Source organism: Emys orbicularis, chromosome 2, assembly GCF_028017835.1.
Source record: "Emys orbicularis isolate rEmyOrb1 chromosome 2, rEmyOrb1.hap1, whole genome shotgun sequence".
NCBI classification, from domain to species: domain Eukaryota; kingdom Metazoa; phylum Chordata; order Testudines; family Emydidae; genus Emys; species Emys orbicularis.
In genome coordinates, this window is record NC_088684.1 from 155,066,992 (window position 1) to 155,094,559 (window position 27,568).

At 44.3% G+C, this 27,568-nt stretch overlaps 1 protein-coding gene across 1 annotated transcript in view; it reads left to right on the forward strand.

The window, feature by feature from the left end:
• The window catches only part of MYO10 (myosin X), a 184,829-nt gene that overhangs the window by 23,672 nt on the left and 133,589 nt on the right, over positions 1 to 27,568 (forward strand). Inside the window, exon 2 of the mRNA XM_065397764.1 lies at positions 27,195 to 27,353. Coding sequence (XP_065253836.1) covers positions 27,243 to 27,353 — 111 coding nt within the window. The 5' untranslated portion in view covers positions 27,195 to 27,242. The remainder of the gene's footprint in view (positions 1 to 27,194; positions 27,354 to 27,568) is intronic.

Below are 27,568 nucleotides of genomic sequence, written 5' to 3' on the forward strand. Positions count from 1 at the left end.
TATATATAGTACAGCACATGAAAAGATGGGAGTTACCTTACCAAGTGGGGGGTCAGTGCTAATGGGGCCAATTCAATCAAGGTGGAAGGATGAATATCAACAGAGGGAATTACTTTTAAATTCATCCCTTCTTGCTGCAATGGGTGATAATCTGAACATCTCTTCACATTAGGGTTGTCAACTTTCTAATCACACAAAACCAAACGCCCCTGCCCTGTCCCTTCTCTGAGACCCCACCCACTACTCACTGTATCTCCCCTCCCCCCGTCACTCGCTCTCCTCCACCCTCACTCACTTTCACCGGGCTGGAGCAGGGGGTTGTGATGTGGGAGGGGGTGAGGGTTCCGGCTGGAGGTTCGGGGGCTGGGGATGAGGGGTTTGGAGTTCAGGAGGAGGCTCCGGAATGGGGCAAGGGGTAGGGATGTGGGAAGAGGTCAGGGGTGCAGGCTGCGGACGGGCAGTGCTTACCTCAGGTGGCTCCCGGAAGAAGGTGGCTCCCGGCAGCTTACCTCAGGTGGTTCCCGGCCAATAGGAGCTGCGGAGCCAATGCTTGGGGTGGGGGCAGCATGCGGAGCCTTCATGGCTGCCCCTGTGCCTAGGAGCTGGACATGCCGGCCGCTTCCAGGAGCCGCATGGAGCCAGGGCAGGCAGGAAGCCTGCCTTAGCCCCACTGCGCCGAGCCGCCTGAGGTAAGCGTTGCCCAGCCAGAGCCCCCATCCTGCGCCCCCTGCCCCAAGTCGGAACCCCCTCCCAGACCCTAACTCCCTCCCAGACCCCACACGCCAACTCCTTGCCCCAGCCCTGAGCCCGCTCCCGCACTCCAAATCTCTTGGGCCCAGCCCAGAGCCCCCTCCTGCACCCCAAACCCCTCATCCCCAACCCCAGCCGCAGCCCTCACCCCCTCCCGCACCCCACCCCCTACCCCAGCCCAGAGTCCCGCATGCACCCTGAACCCCTCATTTCTGGGTCCACCCCGGAGCCTAGGGGAAGCCACGAGACTCCTTGCCCCCCCGCGGGGCTGTGTGTTGCCCACAGCTGATTTTTTTCTGAGGGTCAATAGCCCCTGATAGAAAAAAGGTTCCCCACCGCTGGTCTAAAGCAGTGGTTCTCAAACTTGGGCCACTGCTTGTTCAGGGTACGCACCCTGGTGGGCCGGGCCAGTTTGTTTACCTGCCGCGTCCGCAGGTTTGGCCGATTGCGACTCCCACTGGCTGTGGTTTGCCGCTCCAGGCCAATGGGGGCTGCAGGAAGGGCGGTCAGCATGTCCCTCGGCCCGCGCCGCTTCCTGCAGCCCTCATTGGCCTGGAGCGGTGAACCGCGGCCAGTGGGAGCCGCGATCAGCCAAACCTGCGGACGCGGCAGGTAAACAAACAGGCCCGGCCCGCCAGGGGCTTTCCCTGAACAAGCGGCGGCCCAAGTTTGAGAACCATTGGTCTAAAGGGTGCTTCAGAAACTTCCTCTTAAATGTGTTTTTTTTTTTTTTTTTTAAATAAACACTAGATTAAAAACCATGAATTCTCTGCTGCTTGGACAATTTTATTCAACATTAAAAATGCATTTGATAGGGGTTTAAAGCAGTTTAAACAGCCATATCCTTGCCACATTATATGGATTTCAGAATAGAAGGGTAACAATTCTGTATATGCTTTTGAGAAAGTACTGGCGCTAAGGGGATACAATAAGGATTTACCCCTTTTATTTGTCTTCTCTGCTTCACAGGAGACCAAGATTTACAGTTCAAATTGATGATCTAATCGTCAATTTGCTAGTCACGTGGGAGTAATGAGCTGACCTATCAAATATAAAGAGCTGTCAGTATTTTTACCGGCCAGCACAACTTATGTCTGTCTGTACATGTTGGCATGACATCAACGGAATAAACATGGTTCTGCAATTTATCACACACCTTTGACCATTTCACTTGCCCTTTGGCTGCTAATTCATCTCTTGGGGTATCTAACATTCCGAGCCCCTGAGCAGCTTCAAATAGCTGCCTTTGTTGTTTTTGTTTTTTCAAGTAACCTGCTAGAGAAATCTGCTCCACGATGAGCAAGATACAGTCCTGAACCAATGATGTGTTTAAAGTTTGATAGCTTGCAATCCAGCAGGGGTAGAGATTGGAGAGATGAGGTTCATGGCTTTCCAATAGGATGCACAGCATTATTTCTAGATGTACAGGGTGGAAGTTGTGACATTGTAAGCTACAGAAAAGCTATTTTAAGTCATTCTACAGGTTTCAATGGTTCTCTCTAAGCCTGATATAATTGGGCTTCTTGTAAGTGAAGTACCTGGTTTTATAGGCAAAGAGATGGGGGGGAAACGTTCACTATAAAATCATTTTGCATAATTCAAATTACTATTTGTATTGCGGTAATGCCTGGCCCAGAGGGGCTTAGCCCCATTATACCAGCTACTGTAGAAAGAGATGGTCCCTGCCCCAAAGAGCTTTCATGTTAAGTAAGAGGTTACCATGGCATGTCGAGGAATACATGAGGGTGGAGTATGAAGATTTATTAGCACTCATTTGGGATGGCCTACATAATTCATTCACTGCTACACCACTTGTGAGTAATGCAACGGTCCTTACCACATGCTGCTAAGACTTTTATATCGCACTGCATCATCATGCACCCTGGAAGTTCATTCTGAACGAAGCAGGGCTTCTGTGGTTCACTGGCTCATTCAGTGTGCAAACCTTGACTACAACGTGTTTTAATAGTGTAGTATACAACCAGGGTAACTATGCATGTGTGCACTATGTGGCCTTCCTTCATCTTTTACTCTGGCTGATTGACGGTTGTTAAAAATACCATTGTTAGTCTTACAACTGTGCACATGTGCACATAGGCTCATAACTCAGCCACATCAAAACCAAGAGCTCTCTTCTTCCACAGGGGTTGAATATCTGTTTTCTGTTCTCAGTTGTTAGAACTGTTCAAAACAAGGTGTGCGACAATGCTTTTATACTGGGAAATGGGTGTTCCCCCCCCCCCACTTCCATCATTCTGCAAGACTGCTGAACTGCTTTTCCTCAAATTAGAAACAAAAACGAAGTGTGTGTGTATGTGTGTGAGTGTGAGAGAGAGAAAATCATCCGTGAGCAGAACAAGGACTGGAAAATTTTAGCTCAGTAGCTTATTTGGAGGGGGATGGGGGGAACCTGAAAAAGGAGCTCTAATAGAAATTCTTGGGCAGTTGCAAGTAGCTGTGAGCAGCACACTAGCTATAATGAGTTAGTTAACGTTGCTTTATCCCTGTGCATAGAGGTATGATTTCAGCAGACATGAGTTGGTCGTGCTTTGAGGATGTGGAACATGGTTTCACAGTCCCAACGAAACATGTTCAGGCCAGCTTTTTGCTATTATGAGACATACATGCTCCGGCCTGCCTCTGTGGCTCTTACAGCAAAGATTTTTCCTACTTTGGTTAAAAGTATAGAGAGGGGGAAAACCAGCCTTTAATTACGCATGCTGTATAATACGTGCACATCCCTCTCTGACACAGGTTGACTCAGTAGTGGCTATTTAAAGCAACAAGGCTTGGCTGTGGGTGTGGTTCTGTCAAAATGATCACACGTCAGTGGAGTCGGAAGACTTCTTACAAAAGCAAGAGTCTTGATTATTTCATAATCTCTGCCCTTCCTGTGTCCAGCGAGGTGCCTTGGTAATTTTTATAACAGGTTCCTCGTAGTGTGCAGAGTCAAGTCAAATGACATGAAGCTGGCACAATGACTGGAGGCAGCAGTATCCGTGTTGCTAGCCCTTGTGATGAGTGGTGTCTTGCTAAAAGCTGCAGCTGCTGGAATCAAGACACTGCAGAAGAGTCTGTTTTCAGTTGCAGATAAAAGCTTGAAAATGTGAACAGGTTTCAGTGGTAGCCGTGTTAGTCTGTATCAGCAAAAAAAACCAAGGAGTCCTTGTGGGGCATCATAAAGACTCAAAAATCAGAAGGCAAAATGTATTCATTATTAACAGTAAACTTATTATGATTTTAAACTAATCTCATTATTTGGAGGCCCTGATCTTTGGTTTTTGAATGCTTGGGGCTGTCAGTATGGAGTACGTGACTTGTGTAGTAACCTCTTTGGGAAGGCTCGCAATCATCCCCTCAGAACATTTTGCAGTCCAAACACTCGTGTTGATTTAGATGCTCAGGATATGCAGGTGTTTGGTTTGGGTGATGACTCATACTTATGAATGGACATCTGCGGGCTATATGGCAGGAGTGAGAAAGGGAGGAGCAGCAGCTGGGGTGGAAGGAGACCCTCAGTACATGCCCTATCAGCCAAGAGTTATCTGCTTGGCTGGGTGGACTGAGTCCTCTGCACTCTTCTCCTGACTCAAAGGGTATGTCTTCATTACAGAGTTAACTTGAGTTCTTACCTGAGTTTTGATCCAGTCCCTCCTCCCCCCACTGTCTACATTCACAAACCTTTTGCTGGCTTTGGAGATGCTTTAAGCTAGGGCTAGCTGACCTGGCTGGGTGTATAGGTTCTGCTTTCACTCAGGCTTGAATCTGCCCACTTTGCAGTGAAGATGCAGTTTTAAATCACTTAAGTGCTGATAGTCATCCAATGGCTTCCCACAAATTCCCTGAAGTTGACTGGGAAAGAATCGTAGAGTGTCTCAACGCAAAGAGCCATGGGACTTGCCCCAGACAACCATGAGTGCAGAAACAGTGAGGGTACAATAGCATGGGTGGGACTTCCCTGTCACACCCAGGCTAGGCTAACCCAATGAGCTCACATCTGGAGGCTCATCGCCCAGGCTAACCCTGCAATGAAGACGTTCCCCAAAGTTCCTCTGTTGGGATGATGTTGGTAGGGCCCCTCAGAGCAGGAGATTTTGGCGTTAACACCCCATTGAGAGGAATGGGGCAGGTCAGACCGCTCAGAGCTATTGTTTCAGTCTGTTTGCAGACTCAGGCAGCCATCATTGCATTGGTTATATTTGGGTAACTTGGGGGCGGGGGCAGGCTTTTCTTTGCAACCATGAGGGCTAGAAACTTTCCAAAGCAAAAGGTGAAATTCTGACATAATCACATTTCCGGGAGCTGAAGCCTGAGGCAGTGACTGCTTGATTTTTTGTCTCATAAAATAATTAGTCAGCAAAAGGGTTTAGTCATGCTTGATGTTTGGCAAGGGGAAAAAACCCTATCTTGTCATAGGGCCCACCTATATGTTTGAACGCTGAGTAACAGTAAACTGAGAACTAATTTGGATAAGGGTGGAAAAGAGAGGCCTAGGAACTAAGTGGATGTTAATCTGACACTGCCCAAGTTAAAATCCCCTGGACACGTCAGAACAAATGGCAGAAAATGAGTAACTGAGAGGCCAGCATAGCCTCCCATTGGTGGCAATGGGAGTTTTTCCATTGCCTTCAATCACAGCTGGATCAAGTCCTGATCAGGGTTAGTATGGTTCCGAACTATGGCAGTAGTGGGAGGGACCTCTGTGTGGGGTTTTTTTCTTTTTTTTCTTTTTCTTATTCTTGGATGGCCCTTTCCTGAGGGGCTGACTAACTGTTTTAGACAGGCGGTCAAGATAAGACTTTGCTTTGAAATAACATTCACCTTTGCCATTTCCTAAACAAAACTACCATAGACACAGTATTATATGCTCAGATTAAGGTGACAGATGTTGGGAAAATGCCTTGATTCATATTTGATATGTATCCACGGTTCTCCTTGACAAATGCTATATAATGGTGCATGTGCAATCCTGTAAAATATTTACTTTCTTATATGGTTATCTCTTAGGAATTCATCAGATTTAGGGCTTGATATTCTTTTTACTGTAGTTAGTTACCATTGGGCAGGTACAGCATTTTCTGAGATGGGTACTTTATATTATAGGTGGGTGCCTATCAGTGTTCCCCACTGTCCTAATAGGATTTTTGAGCCCTGAATGAAATGTGTCTTAGGCATATAGTTAGCATAATAACCATCTGAAAATCTCAAAGTACAGACAGTCTGTGAGGATAGCTGAAATACACTGTCCTACACAAAAGGTAACCCTAATTATGACTCCAAGCAGGCTTCAAACACCATCACAGTGGTTAAGAAGCTAACCAGTTCCCAATCTCTTGGTCTGAACAAAGGGGTGTAGTGGCAATTGTTAGGAGAAGGAGCACATTGCCAGAAGTGCATTTGTTTGCCGTCACATGTTTGTTATCAGTGCTATTTCGGAAGAGGATAAAAAGTGAAACCTAAAAAAGATGGGTTCTCTACGCCCAGTTTGACAAAATCTATCTGATTTCTGGCTTCATGTACTTTATGTTGAACTGCCCAATGCAATAATTACATTTATATAAGGTACAAAGAACAAGGTCACTAAACTTGTTAAGAACGCAGTGAGATTTATACGTACTGGTATAGTTGCATAAGCTAGTATTTCCCAAATTTAGGAAAGCTGAACTTGGAAAATGAATCCCATCGTCTCTCTTTTTTACATGCTTGAGTAACAATAGAAATACCTAACAAAGGTGACATTTAAAAGTAATATCATTGGCGTCTGAGGTAGCGGCTGTTAAAATGAATGGGATAGTTCATACCTCAGAGCTATGTTTCAGGCTCTCTCCAAACTCTAGACAGGTGTGTCTGCTTGGAATACACTTGCTTCACATTTTGAAAGGTTTTTTTTCTTTGCAAACATAACAACTAGCTACTCCCTTTTTTTAAACCATGAAAGCTGAGACTTTAGTGTCTGATCCAAAGCCAATTGAAGTCAATGGATAGACCCTGGGAACAGGACTCTGGAGATCATTTGAGAAATCTGTCCATACCTCTGTCCCCCATCATGCAGGACTTCTATGTGCCCCGCACTTTGGGACACTGGCTAAACAAAGATATCTTAGGGATAGACTTGATATTAAAGTTGGAAAGTCACAGTGAAAAGAGAAATTAGGATGAGTTAGAAAGAGTAGTTCTTTGTAGATTTGTCATATAATGTGCTATTTTTGAAAATATATCACAGTGTGCAACCATTCCTTCACCTGGAGAAATGTACACCAGTCCTTTAACGTTCTGCAGGCTAGGTGTGACGGTCTGTAGTGAATATATGGGAAAATAAACACACTTGTGTGTTGTTGTTTTTTAACTCACAATCATTTGTGAGATGAGTAATTTGAGAGTAATCAGAGGATGTTGCTACTATGCGTGTGATACTTAAAATAGGAGAAACAAAGCCAAGATTTAGTGTATATCAGAGAGACTATTATAAAATATACATTTAATCAAAAATACTACCTTGAAAAGAACAATAACATTTCACAGTTGAGGACTCGGAAGCAAGGAAACGTGAAAGCTAAGCTTGCATTTGTATCTTAACTCTGTGTCCATCAATTGTTTTTTGTCTTATACCAAGGATATGTCTATATTCCAAACACTGCAGTGGCACAGCTGTAGTGTATGTAGATAGATGGAACGGGTTTTTCTATCCCGGAAGTAAATCCACCTCCTCAAGAGGTGGTAGCTAGGTCGATGGAAGAATTCTTCCGTTGATCTAGCTGTATCTACAGGGGGAGTGAAGGAGGGTTACGTTGGTCTAACTACGTCACACAGGGCTTGAAATTTTTCACAGCAGTGAGCAATATAGCTAAGCCAACCTAAGTAGTAGGTGTAGACCAGGCGTTAGATTGAAAAATTTATGGGGTATGGACTGTCTTTTTGTTCTGTTTGTACAATGCCTACCATAATGGGGTCCTGGTGCATGACTAGGGCTCCTGGCCACTATGGTAATAATAATTATAAATAATAATTAGGGCTGTCAATTAATCACAGTTAACTCACGCTATTAACTCAAAAAATTAATCTCGATTAATCACACTTATAACAATAGAATACCAATTGAAATTTATTAAATATTTTTGGATGTTTTTCTACATTTTCAATATTGATTTCAATTACAACCCAGAATACAAAGTGCACAGTGCTCACTTTATATTATTATTTTTTATTACAAATATATGCACTGTAAACATGATAAACAGAAGAAATAGTATTTTTCAATTCACCTCATACAAGTATTGAAGTGTAATCTCTTTATCGTGAAATGCAGATTTTTTTGGTTACATAACTGCACTCAAAAACAAAACAGTGTAAAACTTTAGAGTCTACAGGTCGTCTCAGTCCTACTTCTTATTCTGCCAATCGCTAAGACAAACAAGTTTGTTTACATTGATAGGAGATACTGCTGCCTGCTTCTTATTTACAGTGTCACCTGAAAGTGAGACCAAGCGTTTGCATGGCACTTTTGTAGCCAGCGTTGCAAGGTATTTACATGCCAGATATCCTAAACATTCGTATGCCCCTTCATGCTTTGGCCACCATTCCAGAGGACATTCTTCCATGCTGATGATGCTTGTTAAAAAATAATGCGTCAATTAAATTTGTGACTGTGCTCCTTGTGGGGAGAATTGTATGTCCCCTGCTCTGTTTTACCCGCATTCTGCATATATTTCATGTTATAGCCGTCTCGGATGATAACCCAGCACATGTTCGTTTTAAGCAGCAGATTTCACAGCAGATTTGACAAAATACAAAGAAGGTGCCAATGTGAGATTTCTAAAAATAGCTTCAGCACTCGACCCAAAGTTTAAGAATCTGAAGTGCCTTCCAAAATCTGAGAGGGGCAAGATGTGGAGCATGCTTTCAGAAGTCTTAAAGGAGCAACACTCTGATGCGGAAACTATAGAACTCAAACCACCAAAAAAGAAAATCAGCTTTCTGCTGGTGGCATCTGACTCAGATGATGAAAATGAACATGCGGCAGTCCGCACTGCTTTGGATCGTTACCAAGCAGCACCCATCTATGGTGACCAGACAGCAAGTGTGAAAAATTGGGACGGGGGTGGGGGGTAATAGGAGCCTATATAAGAAAAAGACCCAAAAATTGGGACTGTCCCTATAAAATTGGGACATCTGGTCACCCTAAACCCATCATCAGCTTGGAAGCATGTCCTCTGGAATAGTGATTGAAGCATGAAGGGACATATGAATCCTTAGTGTATCTGGAATGTAAATATCTTGCAATGCCAGCTACAACAGTGCCATGTGAATGCCTAGTCTCACTTTCAGGTGACATTGTAAACAAGAAGTAGGCAGCATTATCTCCTGCAAATTGTAACCAACCTTGTTTGTCTGAGTGATTGTCTGACCAAGAAGTAGAACTGAGTGGACTTGCAGGCTGTAAAGTTTTACACTGTTTTTTGTTTTTGAATGCATTTTTTTTTTGTACATTATTGTACATTTGTAAGTTAAACTTTCCGGATAAAGAGATTGCACTACAGTACTTGTATGAGGTGAATTGAAAAATACTATTTCTTTTGTTTTTTTTACAGTGCAAATATTTGTAATAAAAATAAATATAAAGTGAGCACTGTACACTTTGTATTCTGTGTTGTAATTCAAATTAATATATTTAAAAATGTAGTAAACATCCAAAAATATTTAAAAGGAATGGTATTCTATTGTTTAACAGCACGATTAATTGCAATGAACTTTTTAAATTGTGCAATTATTTTTTTAATTGTGTGACAGCCCTAATAATAATTAATAATAATAATAATTGTGCATTTACATGAAAACACAATCTTCAGTCACATACTTTTCTCAAATAATATAATGTACAGTAATAGGCATTTTTGCCTGTTGCAAACTTTAGATTCCTAAGTAACACCTTGCAGTGCTCTTTCATTGCTTATTTTCATTGTCATGATGGTCCAGTGCATCGTAACTGTGACTTTATACGTTCTAAACTTTTTCGGGAATGTACTTCAGTAATTTAGTCAGCACCCAGGTATTATCTGTTTTATTTTCAATTAACACCTCTTCCTTCCTTCCTTTGGTGCAATACAGGGGACGAACCAGTTAACTATAAATCTGATTTACTAGAGTTCACATGTATGGTACAATCTTCTGTGGTTGCAATTCAGGGAATGAGGTAGTTAATGACAAAGCTAAATTAATACTATATGTCCTATGGGATTGAAATTAAATGCTTCAGGGGATAATCCACCATCCTGTCACGCACATTATTGGCCTGGCAACGCTGTTGACTGGAATAAATCCAGTGGCCTCATCGAAAAAATTCCTCTGGTGGAGAGAAAAAAGGGGAGAAGAAAGGAAGGAAGTGAAGGTAGTAGAGGGAGGCAGGAGGGAAGTGGCATTGTGGCTGGAATGGAGGAGGGACGTTGGCAGTGGGCAGGTGTGGGATTAGTAGCAGTAATGGAACTGCAGTTTGAGTAACTGTGGAAAGTTGGAAGAGAGACCAGCAGGAGGAAGAAGTAGGAAGGAAATTAGGATGCCAGGCAAGCTACAAATATCGCTGTGTGGACTTGTCACAGATAACGATGTACAGTTCTAGGTAATGTATGGTGATACTGGATTAGTAGATATTTTCCATGGTCAGACAATAACATGTTCATCAGCCCATAAGTGTATTTAGGGACTAGATCCTGCAGTGGCAGTGCGATGATCTGATGGGACTTTTCCGACTCGGCTTTCCATGATTTATGTTCTTTGAGTGTGTTTCATTTCCATACATGACGGAGGAAGCCTGGGAGCTAGTGCCTGTCAGCACGCTGTCTTAGGTCAGCCAGTTAGCACTTGGCTCTGTACAGTGTGAAGTTCTCTCGGCACTAGCTGTTCAATTGTCGTCACTGCTGTGCAGGAGCATGAGACACTTCTCACTTCATCATGTCAAGCAAGGAGGGGCACGTGATCCCCTCGCACAGCTACCGGGACACGGGACGTAGTTCTCCCTAGCCAGCCTTTCAGTCGGCATTGTTGATCAAGCAGGCAGTAAAACACATGCTGAACATCATGGTATTCAGTCACAAATGATTGAAATACAGTGGGACTGGCTTTTAACTAAAAGTAGATTTTGTCTCGGTTATTTTTAGTAAAAGTCACGGACAGGTGACAGGCAATAAACACAAATTCATGGGAGCTGTGACCTGTCCGTGACTTTTACTAAAAATAATGCGGGAGAGAGGGCTAGGGGAGGAAGGAATAACAGCTGGAGGCCAGTGGGGGGGCCTGACAGCCAGGGGGAGTGTGTGGGGGGGAATAGACCCAGCCAAAGCTGTGGGGTGGGGGCACACAGCAGTAGCTCCTGCCCCAGCTGAAGCCATGGGGCAGGGCGCACAGCCCCAGCCCTGGCTGAAGCTGCAAGGGGTGGGGAGTGGGGGTGCACAGCTCTGGCTCCGTCGCCGCTGCTGATAACTAAAGCTGAAGTCAGGAGGTCCGGTAAAGTCATGTGACCTCTGTGACTAAATCATAGACTGACTCATAACAAATGATCGAGGAAAGTAGAATGGATGTCCTAAATTGTTTCAGTGCACTGAAATGTGCCAGTTGTAACTGTGACTGTGGCAAAGCTCTGCTTAAAATTATTTGATGAGAATACTGATGTCACTATAAGAGGCTTTCCCTATACTGCATTTCTGATTTTCTCCTTTCCCAGCCTGCAGATTCTGCCTGTCTCCTGCAATAGTTGAGTGACTGTCACCTTCCAGCCTCTGTTAGAATTGAGGGCACTCAGCACCTTGCCGGAATTGGGCCTTTGTTTTCAGAGTCAATGCTGAGGAAACCCACTTAATTTTTGGAATCACGTGATAGTAACTCATTCAGGAAAATTTAATATAAGGCATTTCTAACAAACCAGCCGTGTTCTGTTGCGTTTCACAGTGCAATTACCTCCCTTGCTTTCTCCAGATGAACAGTCCCCTGCTGGTCATGCTTGATATTAATGTCATAAATAACAGCATACTGGTGCCACTGCAGTGTGGCTTACTCACTTAATCACACACCTGCATACAGAGAACCTTTTGTCTCCGGCAGCAGCCATGACTGCATAATGTTTAGTCTTTGCTCCCCTAGAATGCTGCAAGGCAAATAAGCGTACATAGGATGAGAGTAAAATAGCAGCTTACGTAGGTGCAAATTATTTCCTAATTCCCACAGGAGGTATGGAGATGGGGCTGCAAGGAACAATTTGGCGAAGGTGTGAAAGTGGGTTGTATATGGAGTAACAGACTGCAAATCCTGCCCCATTTCTCCCTACCATTTGTGGGTGTGGAAGGTCCTATTCTGAGGCAGTTCTGCTGAGTAGAGGGGCCATAATGCCAGGAGCCCTTGCAGGAGATGTGCACCATTTACTCACTGCAAATTACAGTGGCTTCTTTTACACCCACTCAGGATGTGTTCAAGATGGTGGTGGGCTGAGGGAAAAGTAGGGACAAGGTCAGTGGAACATCAGAAGTGTCCATTTACCTCAGCTTATGTAACAGGGCTACTAGAGTCTCAGTGACTGACTACCATGGCTCCGGGGGTACAGGTCTGTCTCATCTTACGCGGGGGTTCCATTCCGCGGTTAGTGCGTAAAGCGAAAACCGCGTATACTCAAAATTACAGTGAGTTCAATGGCGGGCGGAATCACCCGCACTACAGGTACAGTATTAAAATTGTTATTTTTCTCTTTTTTGTTTTGTTTTTTGTTTTTGCCGACCGCGTAAAGCTGAAATCGCGCATGTTAAATGCACGTAAGATGCGACAGACCTGTACTGTGATGCAGCTGCATCCACTACTGCCCCACAGTTTGAAGGAGGATTCATTTGTCTCAGACCCTGGCAGAACCTATCAAAGCACAACCCACTTACTGCTTGGATTTGCTTTTGGGGCAAGATTTGCTCGACCGTGATGGCCCGACAGATGTTAAACACAGACACGCTAATTGTACTGAATTGGCCTCCAGATTTTGTTACTATAACATTTCACAAAGAGCATCCATTTCCCAGATCCAGAGACAGTCCATTCAATTGCCTGTAATTAAAAAAATTAACCATTTTAAGACTAATTTTGTTGCCTCAGCAGAGCTGGTGTAACTGTCAGGCTGCTAATTGAAGAGGCTTGTTCCAGTTTTCATAGCAGGATGCTTTACTCAAATTCTGCCTGGTTTGTTCAATTGAAAATAATCATTGTTTATATCTCATGAACCATTGAGCAAATATGAATTCAAAGCAAGGAGTTTGACTTGAACTCTACGTTATATTGACAGACAAGTGAGCTCATTCAGTGCCACGTGTTATCTATAAAGATATTTCCCATCTCATGGACTATGAGGTGCAAAGAGTGATAGTTGTGTTGATCTTCCTTCTGTGTGTAACACCAGTTTCTTTCTCTCTACTGGGCTAATCACTGTGGTCCACGCTGAAGGTAGATAGAGGTAGATGGGGTATTTCTGCTACTTTTGTAAGTTAGATGGCACTAGAGTGACAGCTGTGCATTTAGTCACTCCAGCAATCAAGGAAATGAACCAATTATGGGGGTGGCCTAGATTGTTATTCTCCTGATGTATGTTTGGCCTTGCTTTCTGATTTCACCTCAAACACCCACAATTTACTGCAGTTTATTCTGAGGCCCCTTTCCATGATTTATCCACCAAGCACTCGGCCCTGGGGTTTGGTCCCGACTCTACCATTCTGCTGCCTGACATGAAGCACGTCACTTCACCTCTCTGTGCCTCTGCTCTTCCTCCCACTCTGTCAGTCTTATCTATTTATACATAGTCCCTGCCCCCAAATCTTGCTATCTCTTCCTACGTGCATGTGCAGTGCCTAGCACAATGGGGATCCCAATAGCAGACAATGATGAGGGAGGTTTGCTGGGTGCCTTGTTGATTATACAAGCAGGCAAGATGACTCTTCATTTGTGCTGTCTCCTGCCTCAAGTTACAAAAAGTTCTGATCAGAAGTGCCAGAATGGCAGCTACAAGAGTTTGCCCATGGGTCAAAAATCAGGAGATTCTGAAGGCAGTCAGGAGATTGCACCTGAAATTAGGACATCCTTTCTACACTCAAAAGTTAAGTCAACCCAGCTTCGTCACTCAGGAGTGTAAAAAATCCACATCCCCTGAGCGATATAGTGAAGCCGACCTAATCCCCAGTGTAGACAGCACTAAGTTGACAGAAGAATTGTTCCATTGACCTAGCTACTGCCTCTTAGGGAGGTGGATTACCTAAAATGATGGGAGAACACCTCTCGTCACTGTAATGAATGTGTATGCTGAACCACTACAGCTGTGCCACTGTAGCTTTTCAAATGTAGACAGGCCCTTTGTCTTTTGGCCTCACCTAGTTTGTGAGGTATCAGGGGGTAGCCGTGTTAGTCTGTATCCACAAAAACAACAAGGAGTCCAGGGGCACCTTAAAGACTAACAGATTTATTTGGACATAAGCTTTCGTGGGTAAAAAACCCACTTCTTTAGTTTTTTACCCACGAAAGCTTATGCCCAAATATATCTGTTAGTCTTTAAGGTGCCACCGGACTCCTTGTTGTTTTTCTAGTTTGTGAGGTCCTTTAGCACTTCTCTGAGGTGAACGTTGGGAGCTGCATTATTGTTGTGTTGGGAGGAGAGGAGGTACTAAAACAGTGTAATCTGCTTAAAGGATAAATGCTCTACAAAACATGGGGTTTGTTTATCAATTAAGCCATTTTTGTTGTGCAGTTGGGCAAAGGCTTGAAACACCTTTCCAAACAAATTTGTCACTTGTCCTTTGGTGCACCAGACAATAGGTCTGAGTGCTCCAGCTCCTTCCCCTCAGCCCAGATCACCACTCTGACCATTATGGGGAGAGTCAATGGGTAGGGTGGGCTCAGAGTGTGGGCAGAGCCACTGGCTTCATCCATCCCCAGTATACCCGTCAGTGGAGCTGGGTGGATGCAAGAGAAGGGATTCTGATGTAAAGGGCTGTACCAAAGTATTTCCTCTCCCCAGAAATAAGGGGGGAAACCACTGGAAAAATTGTGACTCTGAGTCCCAATTGCTTCTCAGGGTTTCATTTTTGGAGCAATGTAGCGCTGTACCTCCTTTACTCAGGTACAATAGCAATGTCTCAGTCTAGGCTTTATATAATCAGCACAGTTGAGGAGAACACGTTCCCACCCAAGGATCTTTCAGCCTGACATAGACAGTCAAAACATAAGGCTAAATTATTTAATTTAAAAAATTCATTCATTGGTGGTGGATTTGCCCATGTAATATAGCAGATAACAAGAGGATGGCCTGAACTCAAAGCATTGTAGGTTTTTTTTTGTTTTTTTTTCCCCTTCTCTGAACGCATTGTTTTTGTGTTGGTGGATTGTCTTTGGAAGGCTATGTGAGAGGCAGCATGTATGAAGGAGTGTGAACAGAGAGAGGGTGATCATTTAGAGCACTGGGAAGTGGCTAGGAAGAAGGCACAATGATGAGTCTGAGAAGAATCCAAAAGGGGTGCCCAGGAGGGAAACTTGGGAGCAGCTTAGACCATGGTAGGCGTAGGAGGAAATGATAGTAGGGATATAGGTGAGAACTGAGCAGAGCCTTGAAGGCCAAGGTAGTCAGTCAGTAGAGTATCTGCCTGGCGATGACACCTTGGTAACAGAAGAGGGGCAAAAGATTTTAGTAGCAGTGTTATGGCTGGAGCAGGGGAAGATTAGATAACTTTTCTGTGAGTGTCTAAAGTGACTGATAGGCAGTCTCCGGTGTTCATGAACCAGAAAACCCAAGTCTGGAAAGTGGAATCCACTCCTTGTCATCCATTGCTTTCCCTGCCCTGGAGGGAACACTGAAACTATAAGTGGAGCTACCAAAGGGGATCAAGAGGAGCTGGCAGGGGTTGAGTGGGTATTTCTTGGGGAAGTTGCCAGACCCAGTGCTGAGAGAAGCTGGCATCTGGGCTTGTATGAGGAGACAGTTAGAGGTGGTAAGGAGGAGCTGGTAGCTGGGATGGGAGGAGGCTACCCAGGGCAGATAAAGAGGAAGAGTTTTGAAATCCTGAAGCTGGTGGAGGGAGCGATCATCAAAGGCAAGGACAAAACAGGGAGCAAGGCAGCAATGTGACAAAAATTGCTGGAAAAAACAGATGAGTTCCAGGTGATACATGCACATTACCGCACTTATTGGGGCAAAGACCAATGTCAATCACAATGGTGCAGAGCCCCATTTAGGTGGAAGGAATATCCTTTTCTTGCTAACCAAACAGTGCTTGTTGGTTGCCTTCAGCAGAAAGTGTGACTGGAGAAAATGGAGGTAGAAAAAGAATGTTTATTCACCTTCTTGTAACTGTTGTTCTTCGAGATGTGTTGCTCATATCTATTCCAATTAGGTGTGTGCACGCCACATCCACAGTTGTTGGAAAGCTTTCCCCCTAGCAGCACCTGTTGGGTCGGCTGTGGAGCCCCCTGGAGTGGCCCCTCCATAGTGCTCTATATATGATCCTGCCAATCTGGTGCCTCCTCAGTTCCTTCTTGCCGGCTACTCCGACAGAGGGGAAGGCGGGTGGGTTTGGAATGAGCAACACATCTTGAAGAACAACAGTTATGAGAAGGTGAATAACTGTTCTTTGAGTGATTGCTCATATCGATTCCAATTAGGTGACTCCCAAGCCTTACTGGGCGGTGGGGTCGGAGTTATGGAATTGCTGATTGGAGCACTGCTCTGCCGAAAGCTGCATCATCTCTGGCATGTTGGACGATGGCGTAATGAGAGGTGAACGTATGCACCAAGGACCATGTCACAGCCCTGCAGATTTCTTGGATCGGGACTTGGGCCAGAAATGCCGTCGATGAGGTCTGTGTCCTTGTGGAGTGTGCCGTAAGTGCCGGAGCTGGGATTTTGGCTAATTCATAGCACATGCGGATGCAGGACGTGATCCAGGAAGATATTCTTTGTGATGATACCAGGAGTCCTTTCATCCAGTTAGCCACTGCTACGAATAGCTGGTTCAACTTTCTGAACGGCTTAGTGCATTCAGTGTAGAAGGCTGGTACCCGCCAAACATCCGGAGAGTGCAGCCTCTGCTTGCAGTTACTGGCATGGGGCTTAGGAAAGAAAATGGGCAGGTATATGTCTTGACTCATGTGAAAATGTGACGCAACCTTAGGAAGAGAGGCCCGGTGAGGCTGAAGTTGCACCTTATCCTTGTGGAAGACTGTGTAAGGTGGGTCAGAGGTGAGGGCCTTCAACTCAGACACCCTGCGTGCTGAGGTAATGGCCACCAGAAAAGCTATCTTGTATGATAGATAGAGGAGGGAGCAAGTTGCTAGCGGTTTAAATGGGGGCTCCATTAGTTCGGAGAGGACCAAGTTAAGGTCCCACGCAGGAACTGGCTGTCTAATCTGGGGATGGAGGCGTTCCAGGCCCTTGAGAAAACGTCCCACCACGGGGTTGGCAAATATGGAGCATCCAGATACTCTGGCTGGAAGGCTGAAATAGCAGCGAGGTGTACCTTGATGGATGGCCCTGCCAAGCCTTGTTGTTTTAGGTATAGGACAGAGATTGGCAACCTTTGGCACGCGACTCACCAGAGTAAGCACCCTGGTGGGCCGGGCCGGTTTGTTTACCTGCTGCGTCCGCAGGTACAGCCGATGGCGGCTCCCACTGGCGTGGGCAGAGGGATGTGCCGGCCGCCGCTTCCCACTGCCCCCATTGGCCTGGAGCGGCGAACCGCAGCCAGTAGGAGCTGCGATCGGCCGAACCTGCAGACGCGGCACGTAAACAAACCGGCCCGGCCCACTAGGGTGCTTACCCTGGCGGGCCACGTGCCAGAGGTTGCCTATCCCTGGTATAGGAGGTACTCTAGGATGAGTGGTATAGGCACCTGGATTGGAGGTGTGTGATGCTGCGCACACCAGCAAGTTAACCTTTTCCACTTAGCTAGATAAGTGGCCCTGGTGGATGGTTTCCTGCTGCCAAGTAGGACCTCCCTTACAGGTTCCGAGCATAGAAGTTCCATGGGGTTTAACCATGAAGCTTCCAGGCCATGAGATGGAGAGACTTGAGGTCTGGGTGGAGCAGGCGACCGTGGTCCTGAGTGATCAGGTTGGGGTGAAGTGGCAACGCAATCGGGGCGTCCCCTGACAGTTCTAAGAGCATAGTGTATCAGTGTTGTTGAGGCCATGCGGGGGCCACCAGGATTACCTCCGCTCTGTCCCTGCGGACCTGGAGAAGAACCTTGTGCACCAGAGGGAATGGGGGAAAGGCGTACAACAGGCGGCCTCCCCAGCGTAGTAGAAATGTGCCCATGACCGAGCCTGGGCTGTGATTCTGAAAGGAGGAGAACATCGGGCACTTCCTGTTGCTGCGGGTGGCAAACAGTTTGACCTGGGGAAACCCCCACCTTTGGAGGATGGAGTGTATGACATTTGGACGGACGGACCACTCGAGATTGCGGAACAATCTGCTGAGGTGGTCTGCCAGGTCGTTCTGAGCCCCTGGGAGATAGGACGCTTCCAGGTGAATAGAGTGGGCTATGCAGAACTCCCACAGCTTGAGGGCTTCTCGACACAAGGGGGAAAAACGGGCTCCACCCTGCTTATTGATGTAAAACATGGCAGTGGTGTTGGCCCTCCTCACTGCCACGCACTGGCCTTGCAGCCGGGCCCAAAAAGTTTGGCATGCTAGGCGTACAGCCCTGAGCTCCTTGTTGTTGATGTGAAGGGAGAGCTCGTCCTGAGACCATAGGCCCTGCGTTTGTAAATCTCCCAAATGTGCACCCTAACCCAGAGATGACGCATCCGTTACCAGGGAGAAGGAGGACTCGGGGCTGTGGAAGGGGACTCCTTCGCACACCATCCGAGGGTCGAGCCACCATTGGAGGGACTCGAGTATGTGCTCTGGTACAGTCACTACTAAGTGCAGGTTGTCACGAGTCTGATTGATGCCGTGAGTCTGATTGGTGCAGGGACTCCAAGCGGTATCTTGTCCCTGATGGTGCCGAGGGGCAGAGCATTGCAGGCTTTCCGCGGGATGGTACCACACGCTGTGGCATCGGGGGCTTGGCATGAAGACCGCGGTGCCATCATGTCTATGAGGCTCTCGCGGCTTCCAATATGTCTGGGGTGGAAGGCAGTTGTACCTCCTCCACCACTTGACACAGTGAGTCCAATTGCACCAGACTCTACGGCCCCCTTTCATCCAGAGTCCTTCCACGGTGCCGTCTCCACTGCTGCCGGGGCATTATGCACTGGTGCATTTGGTGCCGGGTCCTGCCGCGCCGATGCTGGTTGCGGTCTAAGTGCTGCCTCCATGAGAAGCTGCTTCAGCCTAAAGTCCTGCTCCTTCTTCGTTCTTGGGCGAAACCCTTTGCAAATCCTGCACTTATCCGCCTGATGTGTTTCCCCCAAACACTTTAAGCAAGCGTCGTCGCCCGTTGTCATAGGCTTGTTGCAAGACTTGCAGGGTTTGAACCCCTGGGACTTAGGCATGCCCTGAGTCCCCAGAGAGAGCGTGGTCGGGTTAAAGGGGAACCCCCCACTCCTGACAGCTAACTATTAACACTACACTAACTAATAACTAACACTAAAGTAAATAGAGCTAGGGAAACGTGGAGAGCTTGCTGAGCAAGGTGCCACAGTTCCAACGACCGACTGTCACTGGCGGTAAGAAGGAACTGAGGAGGTGCCGTGTCGGCAGGGTCATCTATAGAGCGCTATGGAGGCACCATTCCAGGGGGCTCCACAGCCACCTGACGGGTGCTGCCAGGGGAAATACTTTCTGATGACTGTGCACGTGGCGCGCGCACACCTAATTGGAATGGATATGAGCAATCACTCGAAGAAGAAGAACTCCATTTTGCAGTTTATCTCAAAGAAATTAAATTATGGATTACAACAGCATTTGTTAAAGAAAAACAAGTCTTGGGCTCTAGTAGACTGTGTTACCTGAGGATCATATTGTCCCATATGGTAAAATAAATGTTAATAGAATGGAAGTTGAAGGTCAGGTTTCCAGTGTGAGGGGGAAAATAAGGAGGGGAGGATAAAGAATCAAACCACAGTGTTACAGTGGTGTGTAATCTTATTGACACAAACTCTACAGAAATTTTAAATTCTGCACTTGCAGTTTGCTGCTTCCCTTTTGTGTTAAATTGTTTGGATTTCTAAGCACTCCTCTTCATCCCACATTTTAAGTATTTACATTCTATTTGATATAACTAGAAAAGATAAGAGCTTCAAAACAATTTTTTTTAATCTTTGGGTCCTTGAAGGACTTCTGGTAACTTAAAATTTTCTCCCTGGGATGTTGCATTCCACAGCTTGTAATGTGAGCTCATGGCCTCTGTTCCCCACTTGGACTCACGTCTAGAAAGATTTTGTAAGATTTATTACAATAGGTCTTTTAACTTCTAAACAGAGGGGAAACATGAATGATTACCCTCCATACAGACCAACAGCGGAGAATGCGTAAAGTTATTTTAAAGCGGATGTTCTGGCTGTAAGCAATTTACTGGAAATTCCCTACAAAAAATGTAATGATATTATTCTCTCTCTCAAATTAGCAGTACTAAGGCTGAAATTTGAAGGATGTTGTCCAGTTAAAATCCAGAACTTTATAAAACAATACAGACATTATCTGTGTTTTCTTTAAATAGAGATAAATTTAATAAACAATTTTATAATTTAATTGTCAGTTATGCTTCTTGTTCACTTTTTGCACACCACTCAGGGCTCATCCACATAGGAAGTTAAACCACTATAATTATACCAGTATAACTGCCTGTGTAGACACTAAGGTGCCACCGGACTGACTCCTTGTTGTTTTAAAGACTAACAGATATATTTGGGCATAAGCTTTCGTGGGTAAAAAAACTCACTTCTTCAGATGCATGGAGAGAAAGTTACAGATGCAGGCATTATATAATGACACTCTTAAACACTCTTATTCCGCTTTAGCTAAAACTGCTTCCAAAGCAACATAAGCTAAATAAAAAATGGCACTCATATCAGGATAAGAGTTTCTACCTAGGGACTTATACAGGTATAACTATAGCAGCTTAAATTTATGCCTTACCTTGTACTGGTATAACTTCCCATATGGACATGGCCTCAGTTTGAGCAATGAAAGGGAGGCCTGTCAGTTTCTCTTTTGTTTATACTTAAATTCATTTTCTGGCTTCCCTGCATTAACAAGATGCTGTAGGTCTTGGGTTGCATACACTTCAGGGAAATGTTTATCAAACGTTTCTGTAACAATAACTTCTGTAAAACTCACTTTCTCTGCTCCACACCTCTTTGAATTTTAGATCTAAACTACAGTACTTTACAATAACCCTCTAATTGTATAAATTCACATAATTCAAATGAAAGTTCCTAAAAAGAATTTGGTACTGATTTCTTGCACATATGAATTTCAGTAGGGTCTCCCATAGCATCATATATGCAGCCTATGTATTCAACAAAATAATATAGATGTACATTTCAGATACACAGAAAGTTGCAGTTTAAGTAGATCAGAATGGCAGTACAGAAAAATGTTCAGCTCCTGTACTTTATCCTGCATAAAAACACTTGAGTGTATTTCTACACCACAACACAGATGCCAAAAAACAATGGCATCCTAAATTAAGCCAACATTTATGCCTGACTTAATACCAGTCTCCAGCTGCCATCATGATAGTAAACTACACCAACACATTAATACCCCCTTTAACTGATTTTCAGTTCAACACTGTCACCAACACCAGAACTGGAAGGGGGGGCGGTGAGAATTCATGTTCCCCGGAGATTATTTTTCCCGCCTACAGAATCTATTCTGCTGGGGAGGCACTGAAATTACACCTTTTACCCACCAGGGGCTGCTGTAGCTCCAGAAGAGAGGGCAGCTGGCTCACCACCAGAGCAGCTGGCCGCAGAGAGGGAGGGGGCATTTTGGCCTTGTGTCCCCCTCCTCCACTTGTACAAAGGTTCCAGTTCCCTTGGTCACCACCCTCAGTGCTGGATGTCTCTGCTAAAATGATCAGTGCTGAAATAGTCATAAACAGTGTTGACATTTAAATTGTAACTGCCCATGCCCAGTGGGATTGCTGGTGTGCTGCATCTGAACCATATGAGGTCCTACTAGTCCTTGAGTTTTTCCTGTCCCACACTCCGTGCTGGGAGTCACTTTGACTCAAAGCAAGTATAAATAAAAAGAGAATGAGTGAGCGTGTGGAGGCAGGGATACTACTTGCATGGCATGCAAATAACAGTGATGTCAGCAGGAGACAGATCCTAAGGCCCTCAGATTTTTCCATGAAAACGGTGGTGGTAGGATGGAGGTCTCCAAAGAGTGATCTGGTTGTTTAATACCGCATCATGTGGTGATATAGATGAAGAGAGAGAGTACATCTCAAAGTTTTTCATTTGAAGCTTGATTCTATGTCCCTGCCCATCCCAAATTTGGGCTCTGGAAGGACCATAGGATTGGGCCCCTAGTGTCTATACATTGAGTTACAAGTTAATTCCGCTACTATCATGTTTTTCCATTAGTTCTTGGTTCTAAGGGCCGATTTGTTACTAAAGAGAAATTGACGCAGTGATTTTTTTTTAAAGGTAATGATTAATGAAAAAAGATTCCTCACTCTTTTCATTAGAGATTAATCACTGTGCAAAATAAAGTGGTATACTGCACTTAAAGAAATAGGGAGGGGCAAACTAGTGGAGATTTTTAATGTTCCTTTAAAAAGCGTCCTTTGAATGATTTTAATTGTAATGTTACACTTCAAATGCATGGCTTTTTTTAACTTTTCATAATTCATCAATGAATTTGAGTAGGTTTAAAAAAAGGCATGATAACTTAAAATAGTCGAACAGCTCATTTCAAATGCCAGGGATATATGTAATTCATAAAAGCATGGCTTCTAATCATGTCACAAACCCAGCCCTCGTGTTCGGTCTTGAACAAAAGGGGTTCTCAAATTTTTTCATGGTGCGGACCACCTCTTAATAGAGTGTCTCCTCGGCAGCATCGCGCCCCCTCCCTCGCCCCCCCCCCCCCCCCCCGAGTACATAACATCCCTGCATCACAGGAATGGCTTATTTGGAAAGTCATTCCTAGGAAAATGTGAGCATTGCTGTGGTAGAGTGAACACATTCATGCCCATATCTTTGTACATCCTCTTGAAGTACTTGCATACCATTACTGAATTCCCCTTTCTAGCTGTCTTTTCCTTAGCTGACCATATTAAGGTCACAAAATGATTCCTTGTATGACCTTGCTTCCACCCCCTCAATCATTTCCTGTTGTCTGTACTACTTCCAAAAGGTGGGTATAGTTTTTGCCCTCCATACCCAGAACTGCGATGTTATTTCATGGGAGGCCTGGCAAATGGAAGGCTTCAGATGGTACTAGCCTTGAGTGGGTATTTTTTATTCATTTATTTATTTATTTTTTAAGCACTGGGTGTTGGTCTGCTTTCAAGTGAAATCAGTGGAACTTTACCATTGACTCAGAGGGAGTAAAGTTAGGCCAACAATTAGCATGTTTGAAAATCCTATCTATTATGTCGCTAGAGTTCTAAACAGAAGTGAGTCAGAAAGCTGAGGTGTGGGGCCATCTCATGCCCACTTCTCTTGCAAGCTTTGATGAAATCAGGGCAGATTATCCACTGTTTTAATCTCACCTTTCTTCATTCCCTCTCCCCCTCTCTGCCTATGTCACCCTCTTGCTAATGTTAACATTTATCTAATGATCCCTGCTCATCCATGTAACATTCAGTATTTTTAGCTGAGAGAGAAGTCTAACATAGTGGCCTGTATTTACCTGCCTTCAGTCATATTTTCCCCCCTTCTCCAAGTTTGGCACTAAACCAATTTTCCTCCAGTCCTCAGGTGTGTGTGCTCTGTTTTTAGCAATGTAATGGTATCTGGGGATTTGGCAGTTCCCTTCTAAATGCCTTTAGAACCCTGGAGTGTTCATGCTTGTTTTTCTTTCACACTTTGTTCTCTCCTGACCATAGTTCAGAAATATCCTTCTCCTCACTATTGTCTGGTCAATAGTCACCTCTATCTTTGCTTTATCTATGGGTGTGTTTACCTCTGCAGGCTAGTCATTAAGCATTTCTGAGGTGTCACTGTCCTCACCAGGTGGGGTGCCCTTTACTCCTTTAGAGGGACCTGTTTTCTTCTTGTGTATTTTCAGAGCATTTGTTTCCTTTCCAGTTATTCCACACTCTGTGTTCCCTTCTATTTTAACCTCTAACTGATTTTCTTGCAAGATTGAATCTTCTGATTGTATTCCAGTTTTGCTGCCTCTCCCCCCTCCATGGTAATTTTCAGACCTCTTACTTTTATTTTGCATACCCTCTCTTCCTTAGGATTTAATTCATAGCCTCCCTATGCATTCAGCATGTACAAATTATCTTCCTGGTATATTTGTATCTTGAGAGGAAAGCATTTTTGCTGAGTCCTCATTTAGTGCTGTCTTAAATTTTGTTCCAACCTTCCTGTGTGTTTTGTGTGACCCTCTGATACCGCTGCCAGTTCAGAGAGGGTGCCAGATTCTGTATTCTGCCAAAGTTTGATCTTTTAAAGTACAGAAATCTGCTTGTTCATCTTCCTCTTCTTGTGCTTGCATCGGTTCTGTAACCTGTCATGGTGTTGTGGTCACCCCACCCCGAGGGGTTTCCTGTGCTACAGTATCTCACACTGTGACCTTCTAATTAGTCCTTGCAAGGTTTAAGGTTGTTTTGTTTTTTTCACCCTTGTTTCATTTCTTTATTTATTACTTTGTGCTTAACTATTCAGGAACTCCCTGCTCACCTGCGTGACCTGCCTGGATTCCGAGACAGGAATATGAAGGAAATTGAAATCCCCTAAAAATAAATTCCTCCTTTTAAAAGTGATTTTGTCTATTTCCTTGGCTAGTGCTTGCTCCTTTTACATGACCCATACCTACAGGAAGCTGACTTCACACACACATTTTTTCTTTTTTCTTTTTTTTTGGCTTCTTAACCCTTCTCAACAGAACCCATTTTGTTTTAATTTCATCTCTTTCCTCTTTGATAGCCTCTGCTCAAGTTGCTCATTTCTCTCATATAATGCTATCACTCTTCAGTCATTTCCTACCCCCTCCGCCCCTCTTCTTTTTGTCTGTTCCCTGCCCATGATGTTCTTCCTTCTATCCTGTTCCTTTTGCTTTTCCACCATACGTCTTGTATTTATTAATTAATTTATTAATACATTTAATCTGTTTGATATTGTGATAGAGTTTAAGGCCAGAGGGAACCACCAAATCATCTAGTCAGACCTCCTGTATATCACAGGCCACCAACACCGCCCAGTGCCTGCACACTAAACCCAACAATCAAAATTAGACCAAAGTTTTACAGCCCACAGGAGACTAGACTGTTATGTGCCAAAGGCAGAGAATAGGAGGGACTGAGGTGCACCAGTGCCCAAGGCCCCAGCAATGGCAAGGAAATTGTGCCTGGCTCTGTTTCCAGACTCTGTTCTTTTGTATGATTTCGTCTTAGGGACTCTAAAAATGTTTGCAGGCCAAAGATTTGTTGTGACTTCATTTACTTTTCTCTGACCCAGCTTTCCTCCTGCCCATTTCATGGTTCAGATAACTAATTCTCTCCCACCCACCATTGCCTGGTTTAATTCCCTTACTCTCCTATTTAGCCGTACCAAACAACTTCAGTCTTCCCTGATCAAGTGCTTTTCTTGTCTTCTATATCCAACAGTTGTCCCTGCAGAACACTGTCCAGGGCCTCCAGAAGTTGAATCTTCATTTGCCCTCAGTTAACCATGCATCTTCTGGATCAGCCTGGGTCTTTGTGAATGTGCCTGCAGTACTGAGAGGTTTTGAAAGTCCGCCACTCTTGTTAGAATTGTAAAGTTTTCTGAATTCTTCCTTCTCTTCCACACTATTTGTTCCAATATGAATAATAGCTAGTGATGGTTCTCATACTTTCTGCCACAAACCTGCATTCCATCCACGTGGTTTTTAACTGGCTTCCCAGAAGGCCTATTATTCTGATAATGATCCTGAATACTGAATTTCTTCAGCGTTACAACCTGTTTCTGCCTTCCGTTCAGTCTGTAACTGATCTTGGTCTCCCTCCTCCCTCTGTTTCTGTTGTAGCAATGACATGGTTTTCACTGTTTGTTTTGCTATGTCTAGTAGTGGCAGGCCTCTATTTTTACAGAGTCGCTTCCTATAATTCTGAACATTACTGCACCTGTTCAGTTCCTCATTAGAAGAAATATGTTCAGTGTTTTTCTCTGAAAATATTTAGGTTTTAGAAGTTTTTTCTTTTCCTGAGAAGACTTGGCATCTTGCACCGTATTGTTCCAATCTCCAGTAACATGCAATTCGTAGCCCACATAAGCAACTCTGAAATGTTCACAACTAGTTAGACTGCCAGTTATCACAATCCTTAAGTCGGAAGAAAGCTTTATAAATATTATTTCAGAAGGCTTTGGAAGATTTTTTCATGTACCACATTATTAAAATCTCTGCATTACCCCAGTGTTTGGATTTCTCAGTTTTTAAGGGTGATTACGTTACCAGTGAATAAGATTGCCAAGTAGGGTTGGCTATTCAAATAAAAAAGCAACTCCTACAGAAATTATTTTTATGATATATTCAGTGCATATAGAGGTTAGCTGCCAGGAATGTGAATTAAAAAAGAAACAGGAAACTGAATTCCAAAGATATTAGATATTCTCGGTAATGATTTTGTCACAAGAACCCATACAAGGTGATTTACTTGGATTCTGTATGTAAATATCTTCCAAGCAGATCTTTAGAACAACTGTATGGAATATGCATGAACTCATTTAATGAGTAAATACTCTAACTGTGTTTTGTCCAATGCATTTTCATCACAGTCTGACACCTGCTCTTGAAAGGCTGTACCACATGGTACTTAACCTGCACATTAATGTTGGATTAATGACCTAACATGTCATTGATCCTGATCGTAGAGTACAATGGAAAGATTTAAATGAGCGTTGGACCAAGCCCATAAATGTTTACTTTGCTAGCCATGATTGAATCAATACTTTTTTATTTCTGACACTTGTTACTGCAAAACATGTTTCTTTCCCAGTGTAATTTCATTGAAATCAGTGGATTACTTTAGGGAGAAATTTGTCCTGGTAAATGAAGTCCTAAATAGTGCAGTATGCAGTGGTGGGACTCTATTCACCCCAAACTGAACTACAGTCCTCTGACTACTCATTATGTAGTTATTAGTAACCTCAGGAATAGTCTTTTCCTGTGCAGGTTTACAAGGCTTATGTCTCCCATAAGTCCTCAAAATAGGTATAAATTGGACTGACGTGGTGCAGGTGCTTTGTTTTGACCCTCTGTCCAGTTTATCAGCTTGAACAATACTTTCTTGTATAGCCATGATACTTTAATGCACCGCCTGTTTTTCCTCCTTCAGGTATTCACTTACAAACAGAGTACAATCACGCACCAAAAAGTAACAGCTATGCATCAAACAAGTGTGGAGAGTGTGGAAGACATGGCAGCACTCGTAGACCTCCATGAGGGCTCCATCATGCACAACTTATTCCAGCGATATCAGCAAAATAAAATCTATGTAAGTATCTTCTGAAACAAAAACGATGAAGAATGTTTTCCTGCATGTAACCGCAATATTTTACACTTATCTAGCACCTCCCATCCCCTAAGTTCTTCAAACTATATACATGCATAGGACTGAAATGAATCCATCTATGTGTTGGAGGCTGACTTTCCACCAGAAAAAAATGGAGGGAAAGTTTGGTCAAGGGCTGATGAGAAAAGTGCAGTGGA